At 55.2% G+C, this 23,431-nt stretch overlaps 1 protein-coding gene across 2 annotated transcripts in view; it reads left to right on the top strand.

Moving 5' to 3' along the window:
- The window catches only part of SORCS2 (sortilin related VPS10 domain containing receptor 2), a 493,339-nt gene that overhangs the window by 166,262 nt on the left and 303,646 nt on the right, over positions 1 to 23,431 (top strand). For both annotated transcript variants that reach the window (XM_061420930.1, XM_061420932.1), the window contains exon 2: positions 21,912 to 21,979. In XM_061420930.1, coding sequence (XP_061276914.1) covers positions 21,912 to 21,979 — 68 coding nt within the window. The remainder of the gene's footprint in view (positions 1 to 21,911; positions 21,980 to 23,431) is intronic.

Consider the following 23,431-nt stretch of genomic DNA (forward strand, 5'->3'; position numbering starts at 1 on the left):
GTCAAAGCTTTCCCCCCAAAGAAACAAGTTTGCCCATGACTGTCGGCGGCTGTTCCCGTTCTCCAGGCCGCTCCTGGCCTGTGAGTGAGCGTGCTGGTTTGTGGCGCTGCAGCTGGAGCGTTCCAGGACCTTCTCCTGCGTCTGCAATTGCTCACCGCATCCCCATGCTGCTCCGCCTCATGCCCAGCTGAGGTGCGTTTCTCAGGGTGAATCGGCAGTTTTCCATTTGCCCGGCGCCTTCTGGCTGCAGCCTGGAGTTGCTTTCATGCTGCGCTTTGTCCCAGCTGAGCCCCGGCCTCGGTGCGCACGGCCCGTCCCCGCCTCGGTGTTTCGTCTCCGTGCACTTTGTTCCTCCCTCCTGAGGTCTGTCTGCCGGAGCATCCACACCCCATCCCCTAGACCACTCTGCAGTGGCAGCACGCCTCTCCTGGGTGTCTCCACCCCAGGAACCTGCCCCAGGCCTCGGTCCAACTGATGGGTGTCTCCCTGCTCTGGGGAGCTCCTGGAGGCAGAGAGGGGAGGCCTTAGCACCAAGCAGAACCGGCCTTTTGCTGAACATTCTGGGGCCTCCTGCACAGAGCCAGGCTGTTTATCCCGAGGTCCCTCTGCTGTGTTTCTGTGGAGGTTCGCAAGGGCTGTGCCCACCCATGTCCTGGCTGCAGACTCTGAGGGCACAGGGGCCCGTGATCCTGGTTTGAGAGGCCGCCCGTTCTCACCTCGGCGAGCGGATGTACCGAGCAGACTCCAAGACCAGGGAGGCCCCATCCTGCAGTCTGCTCACTCACTCCTTCCAGCTGAAGGGCCCGCCTCGTCCTCCCGGAGAACCTCAGGACGCCTCCCTGGTTTCCATGGTGACGTCGGTTTCCATCCTGACTGCTCCGGAGAGGGATTATAAGTTCATCATTTCGTGCTTGGGTCTGGCGCTCCGCCTTCCTCAGCCGCCAGGCTTCGGTGTCTTGGTGGGACTTTATTCATACATTATCTGATGGAAAAAAAAAAAAAAAAAGGATGAGTTGCAGCCAGAGTTATTTCCTTCTCCCTGGGGCCTGAGGATCCTCGTGTTGGAAGATGAACCGGGACACTTGAGAGGCTGGCCGGGCAGCCTGGAACTCCTGGTGTGCCCCACGGGTGTGGGAATTGCAGGTTTTAATCACTGGTGGATGAACTGAGTTGCCACGGGCTTGCCTACACACGCGTCCCGGGAGCCATAGGGGTGGGGAACGTCCACTCACCACAGATCGTGACCCTGCTGGTCACTGGGTCACCTGACGTTGCTGAGTTTCTCCCGTGGAAATTGGCTGCAGCAGCAAGGGGACGGCCTGCACCCCAGGCCCCCCGGGCTTGGGATTTTTGGACGATATGGCCTGACTCACCCATTTTCTATCTTTCTATTCATACTCTCTGGCCAAGTTAGCCTCCGACCCTGCATGGCCTAGAGCCTGCTGAGCCCAAGGCTGGCGTCTTGGTGGCCATCAAGGCCTGAGGCCTCGTCTCTGAGCAGACCACGCCTTGCAGGTAGTATCCCGAGGGGGCCCGAGCCCTGTGCTGTCCCCCTGGGTCTGCAGTGGCCGTCTGCCCCTGCTGCCTCTCTGCTCAGGTGGACGATGGCTGGGAGGAAGGGCCTTGAGCAGGGACACCCCAGCCAAAGCATGCCTTCCTGTGGGCCTCTGAGCTTCGGTTGGGGTTCAGTTGCCAACAATTCGACAGATGGCTGGTCTGGGTTGGGACTGGAGGGATCCTCAGCAGGAAGTGTCTGACCAAGTCCATCCATCACTGGCCTGGCGTGTGATGAGATAGGCCCAGGGCAGGATAGGGGCATGGGACAAGGGGAGGGCCGGTGAGTCTGTCTGGTCCAGCCGGGCTGGGGTGAGTCCCCCTGGACACCTCGTTCAGGTCCTCCGCAGGTGTGTGCTTGCTTGCCCCTGGTGATGGGGAGCTCACTGCCATGATGAGGGGAGACTCAGCCTCAGATGGGAAGCTGTGTTTTTTCTTCCCTCTGAGTCAAGTATGGGGGTGCAGAAGCATCCAACGGAGGTGCTGGGGTCTGTATCAGCATCTCACTCAGAGGATAAACGGGAAAATCCAAGAAGCGTCTGGGCCAGCTCCACAGACCTCCCAGGACACGAAACCCCCACGTTCCCACGGCCTGGGCTGGGTGAGCACTCTGATTCTGGGCCTGGCGGCATCTCAGGCAGTGCCCTGCTCTAGCATTTCTGGAGAGAGGACCCGCCAGGGCCAGCAGGTGAGCTCTTGTCTCATGTGTCCAGTTCTTGTGAACAGTGCTGATGAGCATGAGGGGGGCTCGCCTACACTACCTCAGTTTGCATGGGGGAGCATCTCAATTTGGGCCAGATCACCCAGAGCCGGCCTGGGCCAGCCCAGCGAAAACGATAATAACAGCCAAGCAACAGCACAAAGGAAGAAGGAAATGGCAGCCTTTGGAGAAGGGAGTAGCAACCCACTCCAGGATCCTTGCCTGGAGAATCCCACAGACAGAGGAACCTGGCGGGCTGTACAGTCCATGGGGTCGCAAAGAGTCAGACACGACTGAGCAAGTTCCACTTCACTTCAACAGCACTAACAGAGCAACACACACATTTGCACATTTCAGCCTCACTGAAATAAGCATCCGCCTGCCCAAGCGTCCTTAGAGATGACAGATCAGAGAGTGTCCGCGGGGTGGGGAGAGGTGGGAACAAATGTGGCTGATTTCTTGTCGGGTAGACCTGGCCGGGCTCTCCATCTCATTCAAACCCATTTCTCTCCCATCAGCTGCATGGGATCTAAGTGTGAGTTACTTAACTGCTCTGCACATCAGCAGTCAAGGGGATAATAGGAGGACCTACTATAGTCATGGGGTTGTTATGAAGATTAATTTGGTGAATTGCTTACAGCTTAGAAAGTTCCAGATTAGCGCCTGCCATATAAACACAAGAGCTGGGTGAATTCAATGCAAGGTGATGTGCGGGCAATTCTCGACGCCTAACAGGAGCGCAGTGGGTAGTGGTCTCTGCCTTCCTGGCTGCCCCAAAGCTCATGTGGACAGAGCTCTGTGACCATGCACAGCTGTGCCCACCTCTTCTGTCATAGGATGCCCCCTCACCGGGTTGTAAATCATGCGATATAAGCCTATGACAGACAAACCTGCAGGCATGCAAAAGAGAAAAGAAAGCAGTTTGCTAATAACCTGTTCTTACACTCAGACTGTTTCTATCTGGTCTGTTTTCCTCGCACACACACATCTTTGTGCATTCACACGTAGGTGTGCGTGAATGTAGTCGTTAGCAGTTACAAGGAGCTTCCCAGTTAATCAGGAGTCTCCTCAGGGTACTGGCCCTGCACCAGGGCTGGGATCCGAACACGGCGTGGGTCGTGCTGACTGCTTTCCAGGAGTTTATAGTCTCCTGGCAGAAACTGACACACGCAGAGATTTTCCACATACTTGTGAAAGTGCAGGAAGGACCTGCTGTGGATCGAATCTCAAATAACTCCCATAACATCGTGTATGAGTATTTTCTGATCGCGTTTGACTGTGTTCCTGTGATGTGTGTTTGCTGATTGAGTTAAATGGTAGCGCTACAGTTGATTCGCCCGACAGACGCTGCTCCTAGCTTGCTATTCTAAGTCAAGAATGCTGAGATGACACGCAGACACAGCTTCGGGTGTTGACAAGCGGGTGTGTTAGCCCGGCCCCAGAGCTGGGGGCAGCGTTGGGCTGACAGATCAGACCGTCCGCCAAGGGTCTGATCCTGGCGGAAGGAAGGCGCTCACAAAGCCACATGGCTGCGGTCTCAGCTGGAGCTCCCGCGACATTTACCACTGGGGCCTCCGGTCTGAAAGCCGAGACCACATCTTGATGCATGTTGAGATCGTTCTGCCAAATTTGCCCCATCATTAACTTTCAATCACTGTTAATTTTAGACAGGGCTCTTAATTCAGGTTTTCTGTCTTTGTCAAGTTGATGGAGATGGGTCTGTTTTTAGCTCTGGTGGGAGGTGGCGGGGTGGTGCTCCTTCACCCAGGACTGTCGAACACTCTCCGCCACAGCTGGTGATGAAATGCCAGGCTTGTGATTTAGGGAAATCAGCTCAGGAAGTTTATGTGTGGAGCTAGATTTGACAGGTCTGCTTTGTAACAAGTCACTCCTGTGAAGGCAGCGTTCTGCCTGAGATACACGAGATGCAATTCAGCCATATGTTTGGGTCTCAAACAGAACTGTTCCCATCCTTGTCCTTTGCAGGAAGATAAAGTGACTTCACCCCGAGGAGAGCTTGTAAATTAGATTTCAAACATAAAGGTCTTTTTGTGTTCAGGAACCCAACCATTCCACCATTTCCTTCTCTTCAAACAAGTTACCAATATATGCCAGTTTTCACAATGAAAGACATATAGATATATTTCCCCCTCTACTTTTAGCTAGAATTCCTTAGACTAACCTGAAGTATGGAGGGAAGCAGGGTCGACCTTAGTTATTACAGATAATATGTATATCGGAAGACGGTGGCTGTTCTTGGCTATGAAAATGAAACCAGTTTGGCTGATGAAAGTGACCTTGAATGAAACGGACATCTCTGTTGAAATTTACTCGACTACTTCTTCTCCTGGTTGATGGTTATTATTAGGGATCCATTCAGAGGACATAAAGCTCTTGTCTGACGCGTTCCCTTCCTGCTGTTCAGGGGACCCCTGAGCCAGGCTCTGCCCACGGCATCCCCAGGTTGCTGCCCATTTCCACCACTCCCCTCCAGACCCACTGCCCACTGCCACTGTCACTGACCGCTGAGGATAAGCCCAGGTCTGCCCCACCCAAGCCTGGGTTCCATCTGTGAGAGTCTTCATTAGAGGAGAGGTCAGGTTTCTCTTCTGGCCCCATTGTGCCACACGACACAGATGAATTCTTGGCATTTGTAACTGACCTTGGCTAAGGAGGCAGTAAGAGAGCCTTTTATCAGATCCCGCTCCATTTTTCAGTATCATACCGAACCCATCTTTGTTTGATCTGATGTAATCAGCACGTCGATCACACATCCAAAGTGCAAGTGTGCGGGTACCTTGGAATTCTGTGGCCCTGGACCCTGTGCTGGGAGGGTGGCTGAGGATGCCTGGGATGGAGGGAGGCAAACTGGGGAACAGGTCACCTCTCTGTGTGGACTTGCTTTGAAAAGAAGGACTTGTTTAGAAATTGCAGGTGGGCTCTGGTTTATTCCTTAGTTCACTGGTTTGTGGCAAGTTCAGCAGGGGCTGGGAGACTGGAGCCTCGGGGGAGCGAGGGCGGTCAGGACTGCTGTTCAGGGGTCAGATGCAGCCTGTGCTATCCCAAGGCAGAGCTGGGGCTGACAGGCAGACCCTCGGGGAGTCAGGTTCATCTAAACACAAAGAGGAGCTTTGGGAAGTAGGCAGCCTCCCGTCATATGAAGTATGCGAGCTAAACGGCTACGTGGCTGGGGTGCTGCAGTTACAACGGTGTGTGAATGAGGCTTTACCATCCACAGGTGAGATTTATGTGGTATTCACCTCCCCACTAAACATTCTTCTCATGCAGATATTATTGGAGTCCCATTTTACAGATAGGATGTCCAAGGCTGGGAGGGATGGGCAACTTGCCCAAGCTGCTTAGCTAGAATGGGGCAGAATCTTATAGACCCTGAGGTTTTCTGGACTCTTTTTCTCAGCAGAGACAAGGGACTCACTAGCAATGTGTTGCTTTGTTTGGAAGATTTATACTAAGGCCACTCTGAAAGTCCCGCATTCTTTCAGGCTGTGGCATGCTCAGAAAACATGGTGAAGAGAGCTGCAGGCATTTGCTTTTTAGAAACCACCCAATGTTATTTTTAAAATTCTTTTCTTAAAATACTTAGTCCCAGACGTTCAAAGCATCCACTGGGATGGTTTGCTTCTTCCTGGAGCTGGTCCTACCCCCACCCATCCCCCAAGTCCGCCAGCTCCATTCTGCCTCCCCAGCCGCCCAGTGCCAGCTGGGGGCCGGGTTAGGAGAGGTGAGACATCTATGGTCACGGGCCTCCAAAGTAGCAGCCACTTCCAGAAAAGGTGTGAACATCTGATGCTTCCCCAGGCCGGGGGGTGCGGTTCCTGGGAGTGTCACTAGGAGAACCTTCTTTTGGGGGCAGAGTCTTGCAAAGAGGCTGCCTCGGTGAGGATGCTTGTGTAGCAGAAGCTGAGATAACAGCCAACGGAGGTGGAAGGTGGGTCACTGTTCTCAAAGACTCGCTCAACATCAGCCTGGGATTCCGGGCTTAGCCTGAGCCTCTGTACACTCTCTGTTTAGACACTGAGTCATGTCCGACTCTTTGAGGCCTCATAGACGGTAGCCCTTCAGGCTCCTCTGTCCATGGGATTTTTCAGGCAAGAATACTGGAGTGGATTGCCATTTTCTCCTCCAGGGGATCTTCCCGACCCAGGGATTGAACCCGTGTCTCTGGTGTCTCATGCACTGCAGGCAGACCCTATTCCACTGAGCCACCGGGGAAGCCCTGTGTGCAAGCCTGGCTCTATTTGAAGGGAGCTGCTGCTCACAGATAGCTTTTTGGCTTTACAGAAATGTACTCACAGAGGCTGAGCTTCTGTGGGCAGCCTGGTCTTATAGAAACGGAAGTTGCCGAGGCTCGTCGGTGAGCTCACTGACGCTTCTGGTCCTGTTGGAGTTCTGTTGGCGAGGTGCTGAGCTCCCTGTCACTGGATTTCCGGGTTGCTGGGGCCGTGGCATGGAAGCTGGGCATGTCAGGGATTCTGTAATCAGAGAAGCTGGGTGTTTTCTCAAAAGTGGAACTTCTGCCGCCGTGGAGGGGGCAGGACAGGAGCATCCAATGACCCTGGAGGCCTGGCAGGGGCCACACTCTTGTGTCCATCATCCTAGAGCCTGGCCCGGGTGAGCACGCCTCTGACCGTGCTCTGCTTCCCTTCTCATAAGCTGAGGGCAGCCCAGGCCCTGGGCTCGTCTTGGGTAAACCACACAGAGCAGGAGAGGACGCTCTGTTTATGTTGAGTTTCTTTTGTGGGCTTTCCATTGACTTCCTTGTTGGAGTTGCTCTGTTTTCCATTTCTAGAAATGGTGTGAAAGTTTCCCATTTAAGTAAAAGAAGTGAAGTGTTATTCGGTCAGTGGTATCCAACTCTTTGCTACCCCATGGACTGTAGCCCGCCAGGCTCCTCTCTCCATGGAATTCTCCAGGACAGAACACTGGAGTGGGTAGCCATTCCCTTCTCCAGGGGATCTTCCCAACCCAGGGATCCAACCCAGGTCTCCTGTACTGCAGGTGGATTCTTCACCATATCTAAAAAAACTTCCGAAGGTGCCCTCTTGGTGGTTGATTCTGGTGCAGATGTTGAAGGTGGTCCCTGTATGATCAGACACGGGTTTTTTTGAGGCGTTTGGCTAAGTGATGCCGACAAGGATTCCTGGCCCTGTTTTAAGGGGCCTGGGGTGGGCCTCTGACCTGCAGCCCAGCTGAGAGAGTGTTCAGGCTGGGGCTGTGAGAGAAACGGGGACCCTAGAGCCAGGAGATGAGCCCTGGAGGGGGCAGGCTGTGCTCAAGGCTGACTCACATTAGGGACAGCTTTCCCCAGGATGTGACACCAAAGATCTGCCCTCCCCACCAGCCCCTGCCACTGGCAGCTGCCCTTAAAATGTCCCCTTTCGGAAGAAAGCCCTCTTCCTCCTCCTTCCCAGGGAAGGCTGAGTCACCCCAAGGTGACTGGGCAAGGGGCCTCTGGGCAGAAGGAAATGCCCCTCCAGCTGCCTCCCTCCACACCCCTACCATTCTCTTTCTAATTCAAAGTACGATTTAAACCTTCTCTGAAGCAATGTCCCAGAATAGTTGGTAGCGGACACGGCTAATCTCCAACCTCCCGAGACGTCCCACTGAGAGCGGTGGGGTCATCCCCACCCTCCTCTGCCCTGACAGCCTGACAACTCTGGGGTACCAGCTGTATGTAGCCTGCAGCTGCTCACAGCCAGAGGACCTACTGTGTGCCAGGTGCTGGGGAGGCGGGAAGGGCAAGCTCTTGGTCCCTGTGCTCCCGGGGGGACGGACCCCAACCGTGAAGTATCAGAGGAGACGCGATGCCATGCATTCGGCAGTAACGAAGAGGAACCAACCCCCTTCTCCAGGAGCCTCTGGGGAGAAAATGGGATGGTGAACGAGGGTGGGATACGAGGAAGAAAGTGACACAGGTCAGAAGACAGGGAGTCTTCGGGAAAGCCTGAGACGGGAGAGGCGCCGAGGACCGTGAGGGGTGGGTGGCATCACTCGGGGGTGGGGAGGCATCTCAGGGCCAGGAGTAGGGTAAAGCTGGTGCCTGGGGCTGAGTGGGGGAGTGATGGAGGGGACAGTACTGGCTCACAGGTCTGGGCTGCAGGTGAGGGGTCTGGGCCGCAGGAGACACGGGGGCGCTCACGCCTGGGTGTGCAAGCCTCGCCCTCCTCGTCTATACTGATGCGGCAGCACTGGGAGTAAAGCGGGTTCCCGGGTGATGTCTCCAGGCCGTCCCACACCTAATGCGAGGCACAGAGTCCAGGCCCCTCTGGATGGGCCCCACAACTGGTCAAGGCCACCGAGATGAGTTTGAAATTGATTTCCTGCCCGCCCTGCGGCCGAAGTGGAAAGGGCTTATTGGCCCATAGATTGATTGGGTCCCAGTGACATTGAAAAAGTCATTCAGTGATGCCCGACTCTTTGCAACCCCATGGACTTATAGTCCACGGAATTCTCCAGGCAGAATACTGGCCTTTCCCTTCTCCAGGGGATCTTTCCATCCCAGGGATCGAACCCAGGTCTCCCACATTGCAGGTGGATTCTTTACCAGCTGAGCCACCAGGGAAGCCCAAGAATACAGGAGTGGGTAGCCTATCCCTTCTCCAGCGGATCTTCCCAACCCAGGAATTGAACCAGGGTCTCCTGCATTACAGGCAGATTCTTTACCAACTGAGCCATCAGGGAAGCCCCATACTGGGTCCCAGGCTGGTCTGTAAACCCTGGAATGGAGCATAAAATGGTGCTGATGTGCCTGTATGTTTATAGGTTTGCTGAGATTCTTAGCAGGGTCCCCTTCCAGAGGAGAGGTGACAGCCGCTGTCCTCCTAGGTGAGGGGGCACGTATTGCCGACCGGCCTGCACTACAGAACCCAGGAGTGATGGGGGCTAGGGGGGCAGGCCGCAGCTGGACAGCAGAGGTGGTGGGCTGGCGGGGGTCTCCTGCAGATACGGGGCTCCGTACCAGGGCCCACTGCCGGGGTCCAGCCCCAGCTGATCCAGCGTATTCGAAGGGGAGAGGGCTTCGGCGACTATTTAAATTCATCAAAGATATAAAGAGTAATAGAATGAGGATAGCTCAGTAGGAAAATTCAGTGGAGAAAAGAGGCTGAGTAGCTTGGTTTATGCGGGAGACCAATAAAACTTCAAGACAAGAAGTTTGCACCACTTACGTAGGCCACAGGAGTCCTTCCGTTCTCCTGAAGGATAGGAGACACTGAGGCCTCCCCGGTCGGATCTTAGAAGCCCAGGCATAATTAGTAAGCATGGCAGGTTCTGCGCTCCAGATGGAGACTCGGCCAAAGTGAGAGAGAGAGCGACATGGGGAGACCAGTATTTCGAGAAACTGATCCCAATTCTTTATTTTTCAGAGTCTGTTTTTATACATTGAGATGCTATACAAAAGTCACGTGGGGACAGCAGTCCTGACTTTTATTAAAGTCAGGTGCTTCACACAAATGTATACAGAGGTCTTAGGGGTGTTACATCATCTTCTGGCCAGGGGGCCTGCTGACAATTTACGACCCTCTCCTTGTGACAGTGGTCAGTCAACCAGAACACTTTTTTCTCCAAGGGTGATTATTCTTAAAACAGATGCCACCCAAATAAATTTACATTCCTATACGGTGAGGGTGTAGTGGGTTTTAGTTAAGGAAAGAATTTACTTAGCCTAAGGTCTAACGTGATTTATATCAAAGGTTAATACTTATTTCTTCTATATATTCATTAATGTGTGTAAGGGCAGGGGATGTGGAATCTTAGCAACAAACATTGGCTCAACAAATGAAAAACCCTTCACCAATATAATTTCTAATCAGCCCACTATACTTATACTAATGGTTTTCTAACTTTTCTAAGGAACCTGTTTTTAGAAGGTTTAAAGCGTCTCGTGCCTCTCACGGTTGGGAGGCCGTGAGCAATGACATGTGGCCGGACAAGCCTGTCAGGCAGGCTAGAGAACCTTCAGAGGAGTTTGTAGGTTGAAACACTCCTACCATGCCCAGGAATTATTATTAACTAGAGCTCTAAGTTAACTCCTTCTCCGAAAGAGGTGGTGGGGGACAGCCCCCCGTAAAGTCAGAGGTGTAGGGGAGAGCACAAAGTAGTAAAGTAGGCAGGCTCTGGTTATGGGGGTAGATGCTCGAGGATTTCCAGGGGGACTCCTGAGGCTCGATCCTGCCTTTGCGTATGTCGAGCCTCCTTCCTCATGACCTTTGCCATGGGCGGAGTGCCTCACGCCGGCCCCCAACAGCCCACGACCCATTTAGAGACCCACAAAAGTGCTTTACTGTCCTTTAAAATCAGAAGAAGAAGAAATAAAGTTTTAGGTCACGGAAACGTTTTGATATATAATAGGAATATATTCTTTTTTTTTTTTTTTTACGCCAATGCAGCTGCAAAATAGAAGTGTTGATATCTTTTACGGAGGAAGTGGCCCACAGAGGCCCAAATGCCCGAGGCCCCCAGAAGTCATTTTGCACCCCCAGATGGCTGAGAGGAGCCGATTCTGAAAACAGGGAGAGAATCCATTGTTGGTCTCTCCCACTGGCTTTCTTGGGAGATAAATTTGTCTTTGCAGGTCTCAGAGGGGCCCTGGTGGATTCTTTCCAAGCTGGTAGCTGATCCACCAGCCTCCCTGCTTTCCTGACACTCCTGAGGGACGGGTCTTTCTGGGTGACCTGCCTGTCTGGACTCTGTGAGGTCAAGAGACTCGTTCAGGGGCTGCTGTGCCCCCAAAAGCCTCAGCCTTCCTGCTGGACGCAGCCAAAGTCTTCACTACCCCATCGCCCGCGCTTCCTTTGTTCCGAGCTCCTCTGTTCCCATATGACAGCATCTTCTCCAAAGAGAAATTCCTGGAAGTAAGGAACGTGCAGTTTTCTGACAGCAGACAGGTGGGGGTGGGGAGGCGGCAGGCATGGGAGCCTGGGGAGGGCTTTCTGTTTTAGAACCAGTATCAGCAATTTCCACCCCCTCCAGGAGATTCCCCGGGCACGTTTTATGTCAAGAGAAGGTGGCCCAGCAACATCACAGTTTCTCCAATTACCCTTTATTACCATAAATAGATCTGAAAAATGCCAACTCTTCCAGGTAGTAGAAACGCCGAGCATCATTTTGAAGAGTGACGGCCAAGATGGGGGAAAAAAAGTCCTGTAATTTCATTAAAAATTTTACTTCAAGTGACTGTTAAAAAGGAGGGATGGGTGAAATTAAAATTCAATCAGGTCATGAGCAATGGAGGGTAAATAATATTTTTAAAGGACAGCTGAGGTGGAAACGTCGATGAAGACCCACCTATTAAAACACACTTTATCCCTCAAACAGATTTGATGTAAAAACGCCGTTTTCCACAGATCAGTAATGTTCCTCCATTTATTTTCTGCTGACTGATTTTGACTTATAGGGATCCTTTCAAAGCTTAGTTCTCAACTCTTTTTTTTTTTTTTAAACACTGGGTTGCGTGCCTGTGAAGGTGGCTGATTGATGGAGGGGTTGAGCAGGCTCTCACCTGCTCTCGGTTAAGGCCCAGCCCAAGACGGGAGCCCAGCACCTCCCAAGGGGAACTGGTGGCAGGGAGTGAGCAGGGGCCTCCAGGGAGCTGGGCAGCTGTGCAGAGCCTCCCAATGGCCCCTGCTGTCTGGGGCTGGCTCTCTGTTTGAAGGGGCACCTGGAGCAGTGGGAGGGGTCCCTATTGTGGAGTCAGGCAGCCCCTGGTGGAGACGTCCCTGCCCATTCCCAGCCGTCACCTCCTACAAGCTGAGCCTCAGTGTCCCATCTGGAAGATGGGCGAGTGCCTGTATCAGTGTCCTGGGGTGGCCATAGCAAAGCACCACAAAGAGCAGAGATTTATTCTCCCAGGGTCTGGAGACTGGAAACCCAAAGTCAAGGGGTTGGCAGGACTGGTACCTTCAAGCTGTTGAGAGAGAGTCTGCCCCAGGCCCCTCCCCCAGCTTCTTGGGGTTCCTTGGCTGGGAGATGCATCCACAGGCTCCAGGGGGCCATCCTTTGTGGGGGCTGCATCTAACCCACCATGTCCTAGGTCTGTGGGGGCTCAGAGCAGGAGGCGGGCAGAAGGTTCCTGAAGTCTTCCCAAACAGATGTGCCTGGGAGGAGCTCCTGGGAGGAGTTAGGATGTTCCTGGATGGGAGAGGAGGACCCGGCAGGACATGGGCGCTTAGGAACAGCAAGCTGAAGGCTGAGCGCAGCAGGGTGGGATCAAGAGAAAGGGTGAGGGGCGGGGCCTGTTCTAGTGGGCGGGGCCTGTTCAGGTAGGCGGGATCTGTTCCAGGTGTGCAGCTGTCTGTCCTGCCTGATTGGCACGTGCCATCCACTTGTGTGTGCACTTGCTCATTCATTCCCGAACCCTGGCAAATGCTGCCACAAAGGCGGGGCTGGAGACCCGGCCCTGGCTCCGGATGCTCTGGGGGTCAGCCTGTCTGTGTGGTGGCTTTGAGGCATTACGAATAAATCAGCCTTTTGTTTGGACGAGGGCTCTCAGAGGAGTGGTGAAACACTGACATGCTGCGATCTGAAATTGGGACCATAAAACATCCAGCGCAAAGTCAGTGGAGAGCCTACTGGGGACTTGGCCAGGTCGCAGTGGGCTCGCAGTGGGCTAGGGTGGGATGGGTGCCCCGACCCTGAGCCCAGCCTGGTGCCCAGGGCCTGACCCTCCAAGGTTGAGGAAAGCCCATCAGTGTGGGGAATCTGTCAGCTGTCAGGCAGCACTGGGGTCCGTGAGCGTGGGGCTCCACTGCCAGCTAAGCTCTTCAGCTCCAGGAGAGCTCTGAGCCTGCTTTACCAGGCACTTCCAGGGGCCAAAGCTCAGGATGGGAGTTTGATTACAGCAGGAAGCATGCTTTGGTGTCCTCCAGCCCCACACTGGCGAGTTCAACCAGGATGCGCTGGGCAGAGGGCCTCCTTTCTTCCAGCCGGACTCCCAGAGGCCTCAGGGCTGTGTTCTCACGTCAGGGCGGCCTCCCTTGGTGTGCCCTCACGTGCCTACCTGCAAAATGGGGACAGAGTGGTTCCCGGCAACCAGGGATCCTGGGAGGATCAAACGAGCTGACATCTGGGAAGTGCTCAGCGTGGGGCCCAGTAGAGTAAATCTGTCTGCTTTTCATGCATCATGATGATCAGGAGGAGGTTTTCCTGGTCCTGCGCACTTGCTGCTGCCGAGCTGGGCTCTGTGGACTGGAAGCGAGTCTAGAGCCAACTTGCTGCCCAGGAGGGCCGGGCAGCTGCGTCAGGAAATGGGTTCAGGTGAACGGTGTGCCTCGGCAGACGACTGCACTTCAGCTGCCAGTGTGGACACCGCGGGGCCCTGGAGAAGCCCCCAGGGACCCTACCCTGGGGCGCCTGCCTCTTGCTGTCTCTCCCAAGGAGAAGGGGCTGTGGCTGCTGGTGGGCGGGGTCACAGGTTCAAGGCCATGGCTCCTGTGAGCTGTTCTTTTCCTCGCCTCGACGTCCTCTTTTACTTCTTGCATCCCCGGCCCTGGCTGGTCCCCATGTGCTGGGGACCCCTGGGCCGGGCCTGCCCATCACGTGGAGGGACCCCACCATGGCTGCTGCTGTGATGGTGTTTTTAATGGGCCTTGGTCTACAACACGGGGCCGGTTGGAGAGCGGGGATGGGGGTGGCCGCAGGCTCAGCCGTGTCTCCAGGCTCCCTCGGGGTGCGGGGAGGTGGGAGCTTGCACAGTCTCCATCTGTTTATTTCTGTGTGCATCCGGCTGGTGTGTCTCCCTAGTCTCACCCTCTTTTTATTTATTTAAAAATAACAAGAAGTTACAGAAATAGTGCCGAGACCCGTGTGCCCTTCACCTGGCTTCCTCTGATGACATTGCTCTGTGTACCTCAGCGAGCCAGCAGAACCTGGAAACTGGAATCTGAGCCTCCTTTGCAGGGAATCCTGCCTTTGGGTTGAAGCTGGTGCCCAGATCCAAACTGCCGTGTCTGCCTTGTTTGGCCAACATCCTCTGTGTACATCTGTGTCCTTCCTCCGAGGAGGGAGCAGAACCAGTGCCCTCCCACCCAGAGCCTCACGAAACCCACCTCCTCCTCCCCAAGCCTCCAAAAGGCCGTCCTTGGACTGCCTCGTTGTCTTGGCAGAAGCTTCTGAACAAGGGGCTTCTGTAGGGTCACCTGGCTTCTGCATCCACAGAGAGCAGCGATCGCCCCTTCCCAGGACCGCCCACCTCCCCTCCAACCTCCTCTGCTCTTGGAAGCACCAGCTGCTCTCTTCCTGCTTTTCCTAAGCTTGGGGGTGAGGGTAGGGAGGAGAGATCGCTCAGATACCAGGGAGATGAAGTGAGGTCCTGCTTGGGACTTGCTGGATGGCCTCTGACCTCTCTTCCTGTGACCACGACAGAATGGCTGAATGCGGTCAAAGCTCTGTGATCTCAGAAAGGGATCCTACTTGGTGCTGGGTGTCTCAGAGCATGGCAAGGCATCACCAAGGGCCTGAGTGTCACCTTCGTTGTTGAGGAGGGAAGGCACAGTCCATTGGCCAGCCCCGCTCGGTTGAGTCAGTGGGATGCCAGGCCCTTCACATGTGTTATCATCACACTTTGTCATCACAGCCACTCGGAGGCGTGTGGCCTTAATCCTCCAGTGTTGTGGACGAGGAAGTGACAACCAGAGTGGGGAGGGGCACGACGCAGCAGTGTAGGTTCACCCACGGGCTGTGTATCTTCCCCTGCCATGGGTCTCACCCTGGTGCTGGGCTTCAGGGCAGAGCAGATGGTGAGGGGATAGGGCTCAGCCCCCAAAACATTGTGCTTGAGCTCACGCCTGCTGTTGGAAAATCTGATGTAATGAAATCAGCAGCCTAGTCCGGAGACATCCTGGAAGACTTCCTGGAGGAGGTGGCAGCTATGCTGGCCAGTAGGTGGAGAGGTGCAGGGGTCTGGGCCAGGGAATAAAGGCGGATGGGCGCAGAAGCGGGCAGAGGAGCCTGTGGTGGTGGATAGGTAGGTCTGACTGTTCACTGATTTATTAACAAGCTTCTCACAGATATTTCCTTGTCACCCACACTAACATGCATGATGCTTCCCTGGTGGCTCAGACGGTAGAGAATCTGCCTGCAAAACAGGGGACCCAGGTTTGATCCCTGGGTTTAGAAGATCCCCTGGAGAAGGAAACGGCTTCCCTCTCCAGTATTCTTGCCTGGAGGATTTCTTGGTGGGCTACAGTTCAGGGGGTCTCAGAGTCAGATACGACTGAGTATCTACTACTTTCTCTTTTACTTCATAGCAGCTCACCTACACTGCCACACACCATGCTCCTCAGGAGTATCACCAAACAGGTGCTGCCCAGACCATGAGATGCAAAACAGTATTTCACAGAGAAGTCCCATGCCGCCTCCTGTGCCACCCCAACCCTGAATCTAGCACTTGCTGGAACCCTATTTGTCCCCAGACTTTAAACCTAACCCTCACCCTAAACCTCACACAAACTCTAACTTGAGTCCCAGCTCTGCTGCTGCTGCTGCTGCTGCTAAGTCGCTTCAGTTGTGTCTGACTCTGTGCGACCCCATAGACGGCCTCCTACCAGGCTCCCCCGTCCCTGGGATTCTCCAGGCAAGAACACTGGAGTGGGTTGCCATTTCCTTCTGCAATGCATGAAAGTGAAAAGTGAAAGTGAAGTCGCTCAGTCGTGTCCGACCCTCAGCGACCCCATGGACTGCAGCCCACCAGGCTCCTCCGTCCATGGGATTTTCCAGGCAAGAGGACTGGAGTGGGCGCCATCGCCTTCTCCGAGTCCCAGCTCTAACCGTGGCCCTAACCTAGCTCACTGTGGACCCACCAGCCTCATTCCATCTCTGCTCCAGCCTTGGGAGCCAACACAGCATCTGTGTCACAGATGAGGAAACTGAGCCCCCAGGAGCACAGGGATCCTCAATTGTGGAGCCAGGATTCAGACCAGACCTCTTGGGCTCTGGGAACATGGTCATCCCCTTGTGAAGTCCTCCAGGCTCTGCAGAGGAGCCTGGAGCCAGGGGGCCCTGGGCTCTGAATCCAGAGGGAGGGCGTGGCAGGTGGGGACCCAGGCTCTCTGCTCTGCGGAGGTTTCAAATGTCTGGTGCCATCAGCAGCCTTGACTAGTGTGTTAATGGCCCATTTGGGAGTGAGAACCTCCAGGGAGGCTCCTGGAGCATGTGGGGAGTTCCCTAGAATGGAGAGTCCAGGAGGGCTTCATGGAGGAGGGGCAGAGGGCGGGGCGGGTGAGCCTCCTGGGGTGTCAGCAGTGAATGAGGACACCCACGCAGTCAGGGATGTCTACTGGGAAGTGCTGGGCTCTGCCAAGGCCCGACTCTGGAGAACTAGCACCCTCCACGTGGCTTTCTGAGCCTAATGAGTCTTCACCCTTCCCCTCCGGGGCCTTTAGCAGAGAGAAACAGGATTCCTCTCCTGGGTAAATAAATGTGGAATCAATTTCTCTTAACCGGAATTGACTTCTTCGTGGAGGATGCATCTGGGCAAAGGCATCCACTGCTGAGCCCACGGCCTTCCTGGGGGGTGGGGAGTGGACTGTCCGGCTGCCTTGTGGTCAGCAGGAAGCCCCTTCCTCTTCAGCTTGGGCTGGTGAGAACACCCCAGGAGGCTGTTCTAGAAGGAGCCACGGGAGGGTCTGGTTCTAGTTCTGCCGTCTCCCAAGTGTGCCTCTGGGGTTGGCCACTGCCCCTCCCACCTCGGCTTCCCATGCGAAGTGGGAACCAGGGGCCCATTTACAGGGCTCTTGGGGGAAACTCCTCATGCGAAGAGTTGACTCATTGGAAAAGACCCTGATGCTGGGAGGGATTGGGGGCAGGAGGAAAAGGGGACAACAGAGGATGAGATGGCTGGATGGCATCACCGACTCAATGGACGTGAGTTTGAGTGAACTCCAGGAGTTGGTGATGGACGGGGAAGCCTGGCGTGCTGCAATTCATGGGGTCGCAAAGAGTCGGACATGACTGAGAGACTGAACTGAACTGAACTGGGGGAAACAGTGGGAGAACATGCATTCTCTCCTGGCCTCCTATGTGCAAGCTTTCAGGGAGAAGCCTGGTGCTTCTGCGGGGCAGGGGTCTGCGCCCGCCCCTGTATCGTGATTCACAGCCACGTCTGGGTTGGGGGTGGGGACCCTCGGTGTGGGGACCTCCTTCGGTTTTCCGTCACTTGGTCCGACCCCCTCGCTGCCCCCGAGGGAGCAGGACTGCCTCAGGGTCCAGGCAGCCTAGCTCAGTTAGGAAGGGATTTGTCAGCGTGCTTCACTGGAAGCAATTATTAAGCACCAGCTGAAAGCTTTCATCAGGGTCTAGTCTTCGCCAGCCATGTACGCCAGCCCCACCAGCATGAAAATGAGCATTTTTGTTTTCATGTTTTGAAGGTAGGAGGAAGAAAGACTATGATAGATATGAGGGTTCATCAGAGGCGAGGTGCCCTGCAGTGGCTCTGTGGCCCGAGGTCACACATACACACATACACACACACACTTGCACACATGCCCCTGATGTGTGGAGGTGGAGTGGCTGACAGGCCAATGGTTCAGAGGGCTGCAGAGAGTAAAGGGTCCCTAGTGGAAATCACCCCTCCTCCCCTCTGCCAGCCCTCCCCCTCCTCCAAAGGCCACTCTGTAAAAAGTCCCTTCAGCCCCCTCTAGCGCGTCATCACGCATCTTTAAACGGAAATGGGTATCGACCCTTATCCTCTCTCCCTTTTTTAATGGAGGTAACATTCAAGGAACAGAAAACGTACCATTGGAACCGTGCTGCAGAGTTCAGCTCAGGGGGTCTGCCTCTCCCGTTTTGAACACAGAAAGGACACAGCGCTGTTCCTTCCCGGCCCCACTTGGCTGAGCTGGCCTCCTGGCGGGGTTGGGAGGGGGTCCTTTCTGGAGTCTCCATGGTACGTCTGCTCTTGGACGCCGCCCCGCGTTCCTATGGGCAGCTGCGTCCCGGTGAGTGGGCCAGGCCTGTGGCTGGGTCTGCGTGGAGCTTCCAGTCTCCAGCTGTTATAAATGGTTTGCGGGCAGTCGCTCGGGACACCCTTCAGTTCATGTGTACGGGGACATCCATGGACGAGCTCCCCGAGCAGGAGTGCCGGGCCGCAGGGCGATGGGCCCTGAGTCTTCCGGCTGCCGTGTTCCCACTGCAGTGTGTCTCGGAGCCCAGAAAGAGCTCCGTCATGAGCCCGTCCTGCCCGCGTCTCTCCCGTCTGTCCTGGTCCAGCCTCTACCTCCCTTGGCGGGCATCCTTCTAAGTGCAGGGAGTGAGTGAGGACACCAGGGCCTGCCAGGGCTGGTCCGGGAGGAGGTCTTCATCCTCGAGACATGGGCCCAAGAACAGCTCTGCTGTCGGGTGAGGCGTTGGCTGAGTCCTACATTATCCCCGCAGACGGAGGGGGATGCTGGGCTCAGAGAGGCCAAAGGCTGTGGCGACACGAAGCAGGTCTAAGGCTCAAGGCAGGGAGGTGCCCACGGGCCTCCTGGAAGGTCAGCCAGCAAGCTGCCATCCTGCAGACGTGCCCTAGCCAGGCCAAGGCCACAGCCCCATGTCCTCCAGGAGGTCACCCCGACAGCCCTTCTTTAGCACCCGCTGTAGGTCAGCCTTCCTGCCCAGCGCAGGAAGCCCTCACCAGGACCCAAGTCCCATCTGTACAGGAGGCTGGGCACCTTGTTTACATTGAATTAGGCTGCGTCCAGGCTCCTCTGGGGCCCCCAGGGTGGTCTCCTGAGAACAGAACATGGATCTCTTATAAAACTGGTGCAATTTCCAATTCACTGTGAATGTTCAGGTGATTTTATTTTTTTTTCAGTCAGTGGTGTCAAAATGCCTCCCTCCTGTGTTTTGATCATCAGCCCCTTCCCCTGGGAACTGGGATTCCCTGTTGGCTCAGACAGTAAAGCGTCTGCCTGCAATGCGGAAGACCCGAGTTCAATCCCTGGGTCAGGAAGATCCCCTGGAGAAGGGAATGGCAACCCACTCCAGTGTTCTTGCCTGGAGAATCCCATGGGCTGAGGAGCCTGGTGGGCTGTAGTCCATGGGGTTGCAAAGAGTCGGACACGACTGAGTGACTATACTTTTCTTTTCTTTTCTTTTCTTTTTTCTCCTGGGAACTAATGCTTGCCTGCATGCATGCTCAATTGCTCAGTCACGTCTGACTCTTTGGGACTCCATGGACTGTAGCCCGCCAGGCTCCTCCATCCATGGGATTTTCCAGGCAAGAATACTGGAGTGGGGTGCCACTTGCTCTTCCAGGGGATAGACCCAGAGGCTGAGGGACATGGAGCTTGAAGGGTCTGCCCCCAGAGCAGAGGGGTCTTCCCACTGCCAACTGCAGAATCAGGGGTAGCAGCTGGGCCTGTCCGGCTCTCCCCAGGTGCCAGACTGATCAGCTGGGCAGTTCCTTGGGTCCACCCCCAGACAGGCACAACCTGGGTCCTGGCCTCGGGACCCCTATTCTCCTCCTGCTTAGCGCGTGGTGCCTGGAGGGTGAGTCTACCCCCCAGCAGGAAGAGGGGTGGTATGCTCTTGATGGAAGAGTGGCTTGTGAACAGGCAGCCAGGGCATCTCCTCTGCCTGGCCTCACTGCCTTCGTCGTCGTCACTTTGGGAAATGCCGTCTATATTTCTGCCAACGAGCGGTTCGAGTGCTTGATACACAGCAGGCTCTGTGCCCAGCACTGGGACATAAAACAAGACACAGCCCCACCTCCCTCAAAGGGCTCGTGACTCAGGGTGGTGACAGACTTGTGGGCTGTGCTGGGGGAGTGGAAGCACAGGGTCTGAAGGACTTTGGAGGAGACAGTGAATCCACGGGAGGAGTCTGGGGGACTTCCTGGAGGTGGTGTTAGTTAGTCTGCGATCTGAATGCTGAGTCGGATTTAACCCAGGCATTAGAGGTGGGGGGTGGGGTGAGAGGAAGAGGGTCCCACGATGAGGACCAGCTTGTGCAAAGGCCGGAGCTTAGAATGAAGGGGGTGGGCATGAGTCGGGAATCTCACCCAGAAGGGGTGGGAGGGGGTACCCCTTGGTGATGGCCCACTGTGGCAGGACAGAGTCCACACCGGCAGAAGTTACCAGGAGACTGAGCTCGGTGCACAGAGGGGCCCGAGCACCAGGCCAGGGGCTGAGCTCCCCACCGTCCAGGTGTACAGGCAGAGTCCAGATGGCAGCTGCTCTCCAAGGACGCGAGGTTGACAATTCCGCCCTGGATGGGGCCAGATTAAACAGACTTTGAGGTCCCTTCCAGCCGTCACGCTCCCGCTTCTTGAGATCCCCTCTGGGAACAGCAAGATGATAAAATATAAATCAATAGGTTAAAAATACGCTTGTCTCCTGCACGTCCAGGGCCTGTCACTCTGCTGCCTTCCCCCATCTTCAGAGGATTCCTGCTTGACTCGGGCAGCCGAGAGCCCAGCAGGAGAAAATCGCTTTGTTCCCGAGCAAGGCAGGCCAATCGCGCCTCCATTGACAAGACCTCGGGTTTTTTTTTTAATCATCGCTGCCTCTAAAATGCACACTGTCCCATTTCACTTGACATCTCCTCCTTATATCTTCCCTGCTTTAATCACCAGGGAAAGAAAGATCAGCCAGACTGCAGCACTGACTACGCCCCACAAGACGGAGAGCAGAAAAGTCCTGCTCGCCAGAAGGCACCAAACTTGGGGATGGCCCGTGTGGTGACCCCAGATTAACCAGGCCGATCCCTCTGCTGGGACCCCGGGGGCTGGTCCCCCTTCACCTCCCGGGGTTCCCATGGCAACGGAAATGTTAGGAGCTGCTAATAGGGTCTGGCAGTGAGTGAAATGAAATTTGACGTACGTGGAAATGCACAGGCTTGTGAAGTAATTGGGGAGAGGGGGCCCCTTTCTCGCCCGACAGGTGAATGAAATCTCGTTCCCTTGCTGTTCATACATTCTTGGGGGGGGATGGGGAACTTTTGGCTGCTTATGTGCATTTATTTTCATTTTTATAAACAGCTGTATTTTCTGCACAGGCCTGGAATGGAGACGCTTTGTTAAGTTAGGGCCCAGTGTGTGTGGTGAACAGTTTAACACCAACGACAAAAATCGTGTGTGCCTTTGATGATTCGTGCCTGCCTCCTCCCCACCCCCCATGCCCCCCCAGGTCCCAGCTGTCCCTGCCTGCCTTCCCAACCCACTGTCATCGGCTCTGCCGTCGGCTGGCGCTCTGGGGAACGTTAATGACAGCACGTACTTCGGGGCTGCCCCAGCCTTGCCTGAAGCCCCCAGCTGCTCTTTCTGGCCGCCTTCTTGTTCTCGAAGGTGTGGGTGGGGACAAAGCCCCCCTTACAAAGCCTCACCCGATACATTCCTGTTCACTGGGACCACCTTCTCCTTGGCTCCCTGGGGCCACAGTCTGAGACAGTCCAGGGCTGAGTTGGGGAGATTCCTGCTGAGTGGCAGGTACTGCTGGGTGGACCTCACCGGCGTGGGATGTTCTGAGGGTCATCGTGAAGTGCAGAGTGACTTTTTGGAGCAGAAACCAGCATGGGGTCTGAGTGCTCTGGGGCTTGGCAGCTGGGGCTCGTGGGAAGAGCCCCCCCACCCCATCCTGGGTAGGGGAGGGTCATCATACCCCGCCCTGTCGAGAACCATGAAAGCCCCTGATCTCTGCCTTTATCTTTGTTGCCATCACAGGTGATCTTGATCCTGACCAAGTATTACCACGCAGACATGGGGAAGGTTCTGGAAAGTTCTCTGTGGCGGTAAGTCAGCCCGAGGGCGGGCCTCATCTCCTCCGGTACCTGCGCGTCTCCAAGGCTGGGGCTGAGATCCTGGGGGCGGGCTGGAGCAGCCCCCTCTCGCTGGAGGCCTCTCAACTTCCCTTCCGCTGGAAAATGCATGTAGGAGAAGGTGAAAGCCAGTTAGGAGTCCCGTCAGCGGCGCACGATGGGCTGCGGCACAGACAGGCGTCGGAGGCGTCTTTGCTTTCTTCCCTTTCTGTCTGTGCTCCTTTCCCCTTGCTGTCGTCCTCCCCGGGGGAAGGGGGGCTGCCTTGTGAATTCAGGTCAGTGCACAATTTCCTCTGCTTGTGCTCCGAGCTTCCGACGCAGCTCCCAGAGTCCCCCAGACACGCCGATTATCCTCACGGTCCGGGGGTCTTTCTTTCTCTCTGGCTCAGTCCAAGAGCTTGGAAAATAAAGAACCCACCACTGCCGATGGGTGCTATCTGTCTGTATGTGAAATGTGAATTCAATCCAAGAGTCAGGCGGCCTTTTTGATGGTTTCAGGGAGGTGGGCGAGGAGGAGGCCTGGAGATGTCATTTGGGTTATGATCAGCTTTGTATTTGTGTCTGCGGCATGGCAACCCACTCGAGTGTTCTTGCCTGGAGAATCCCATGGACAGAGGAGGCTGATGGGCTACAGTCCGCGGGGTCGCAGAGTGGGACTGAAGTGACTTAGCACGCAAGCTCTCTGGAAGGGGAAGGAAGGGTCCTAGCGTCTTGGGCTGGGGTTTCAGTGCATCTCTCAGGTGAGGACGCTGTGTCCTAGGGGCACCACTCGATATTTTCACATTCTCTGCGTGTTGAACCGTTTTGCTTTCCAAGACATGTTTCTCAAGTAATAATTAATTCTTTTTTTTTTTTTTTTGTATTTGAAATCTATTAAAAACACAGAAACCTGCTGATCAGGACTCCTGACATGCGTGTCTCCACCTTGAGTTGATTTCCTGTGGGCCTCTGGCTTCGCTTTTAGCGAGGGGGCCTCATGATTGGTTCCTAGTTGGTTCTTACCGAGGGATTGCCCTGATGCTCCTGCAAGTTGCTGAAATGACCCCTGAGTTGGCTGCGTCCTTTGCCAGATGAGGGGCAGGGTGGCCTTGTGTGGGCGTGGTGGCCCTGGTGCTGATGTGGGGAGTGGGCAGCCGTGCATTTTCCTTCCCTTTTCCAGCAGAAGTGCCTGTCTGAGCCCGCCCCTTTCAGCCCCAGATTTGCCTCCCAGACTCGCCAGCCTGCTTTCCAATTCCACGCCAGTCTCAGGATAAGGAGCCTGCCACAATGCTTTGCAGCCAGGATCCCCTCTTCTTTATGTGTTGGGACGTTTCAATTTCGTGCCTTGAAGCACCTCATCCAGCAAGGAGCCTGCTTTCAGAAATGCTCCTCCGGGGGTAGATAAGGCTGTTTGTTCATTGTTTGGGATGAGAGCGGAGAGTGGCG

The sequence above is a fragment of the Bos javanicus genome, chromosome 6 (assembly GCF_032452875.1).
Source record: "Bos javanicus breed banteng chromosome 6, ARS-OSU_banteng_1.0, whole genome shotgun sequence".
In the NCBI taxonomy this organism is placed as follows: domain Eukaryota; kingdom Metazoa; phylum Chordata; class Mammalia; order Artiodactyla; family Bovidae; genus Bos; species Bos javanicus.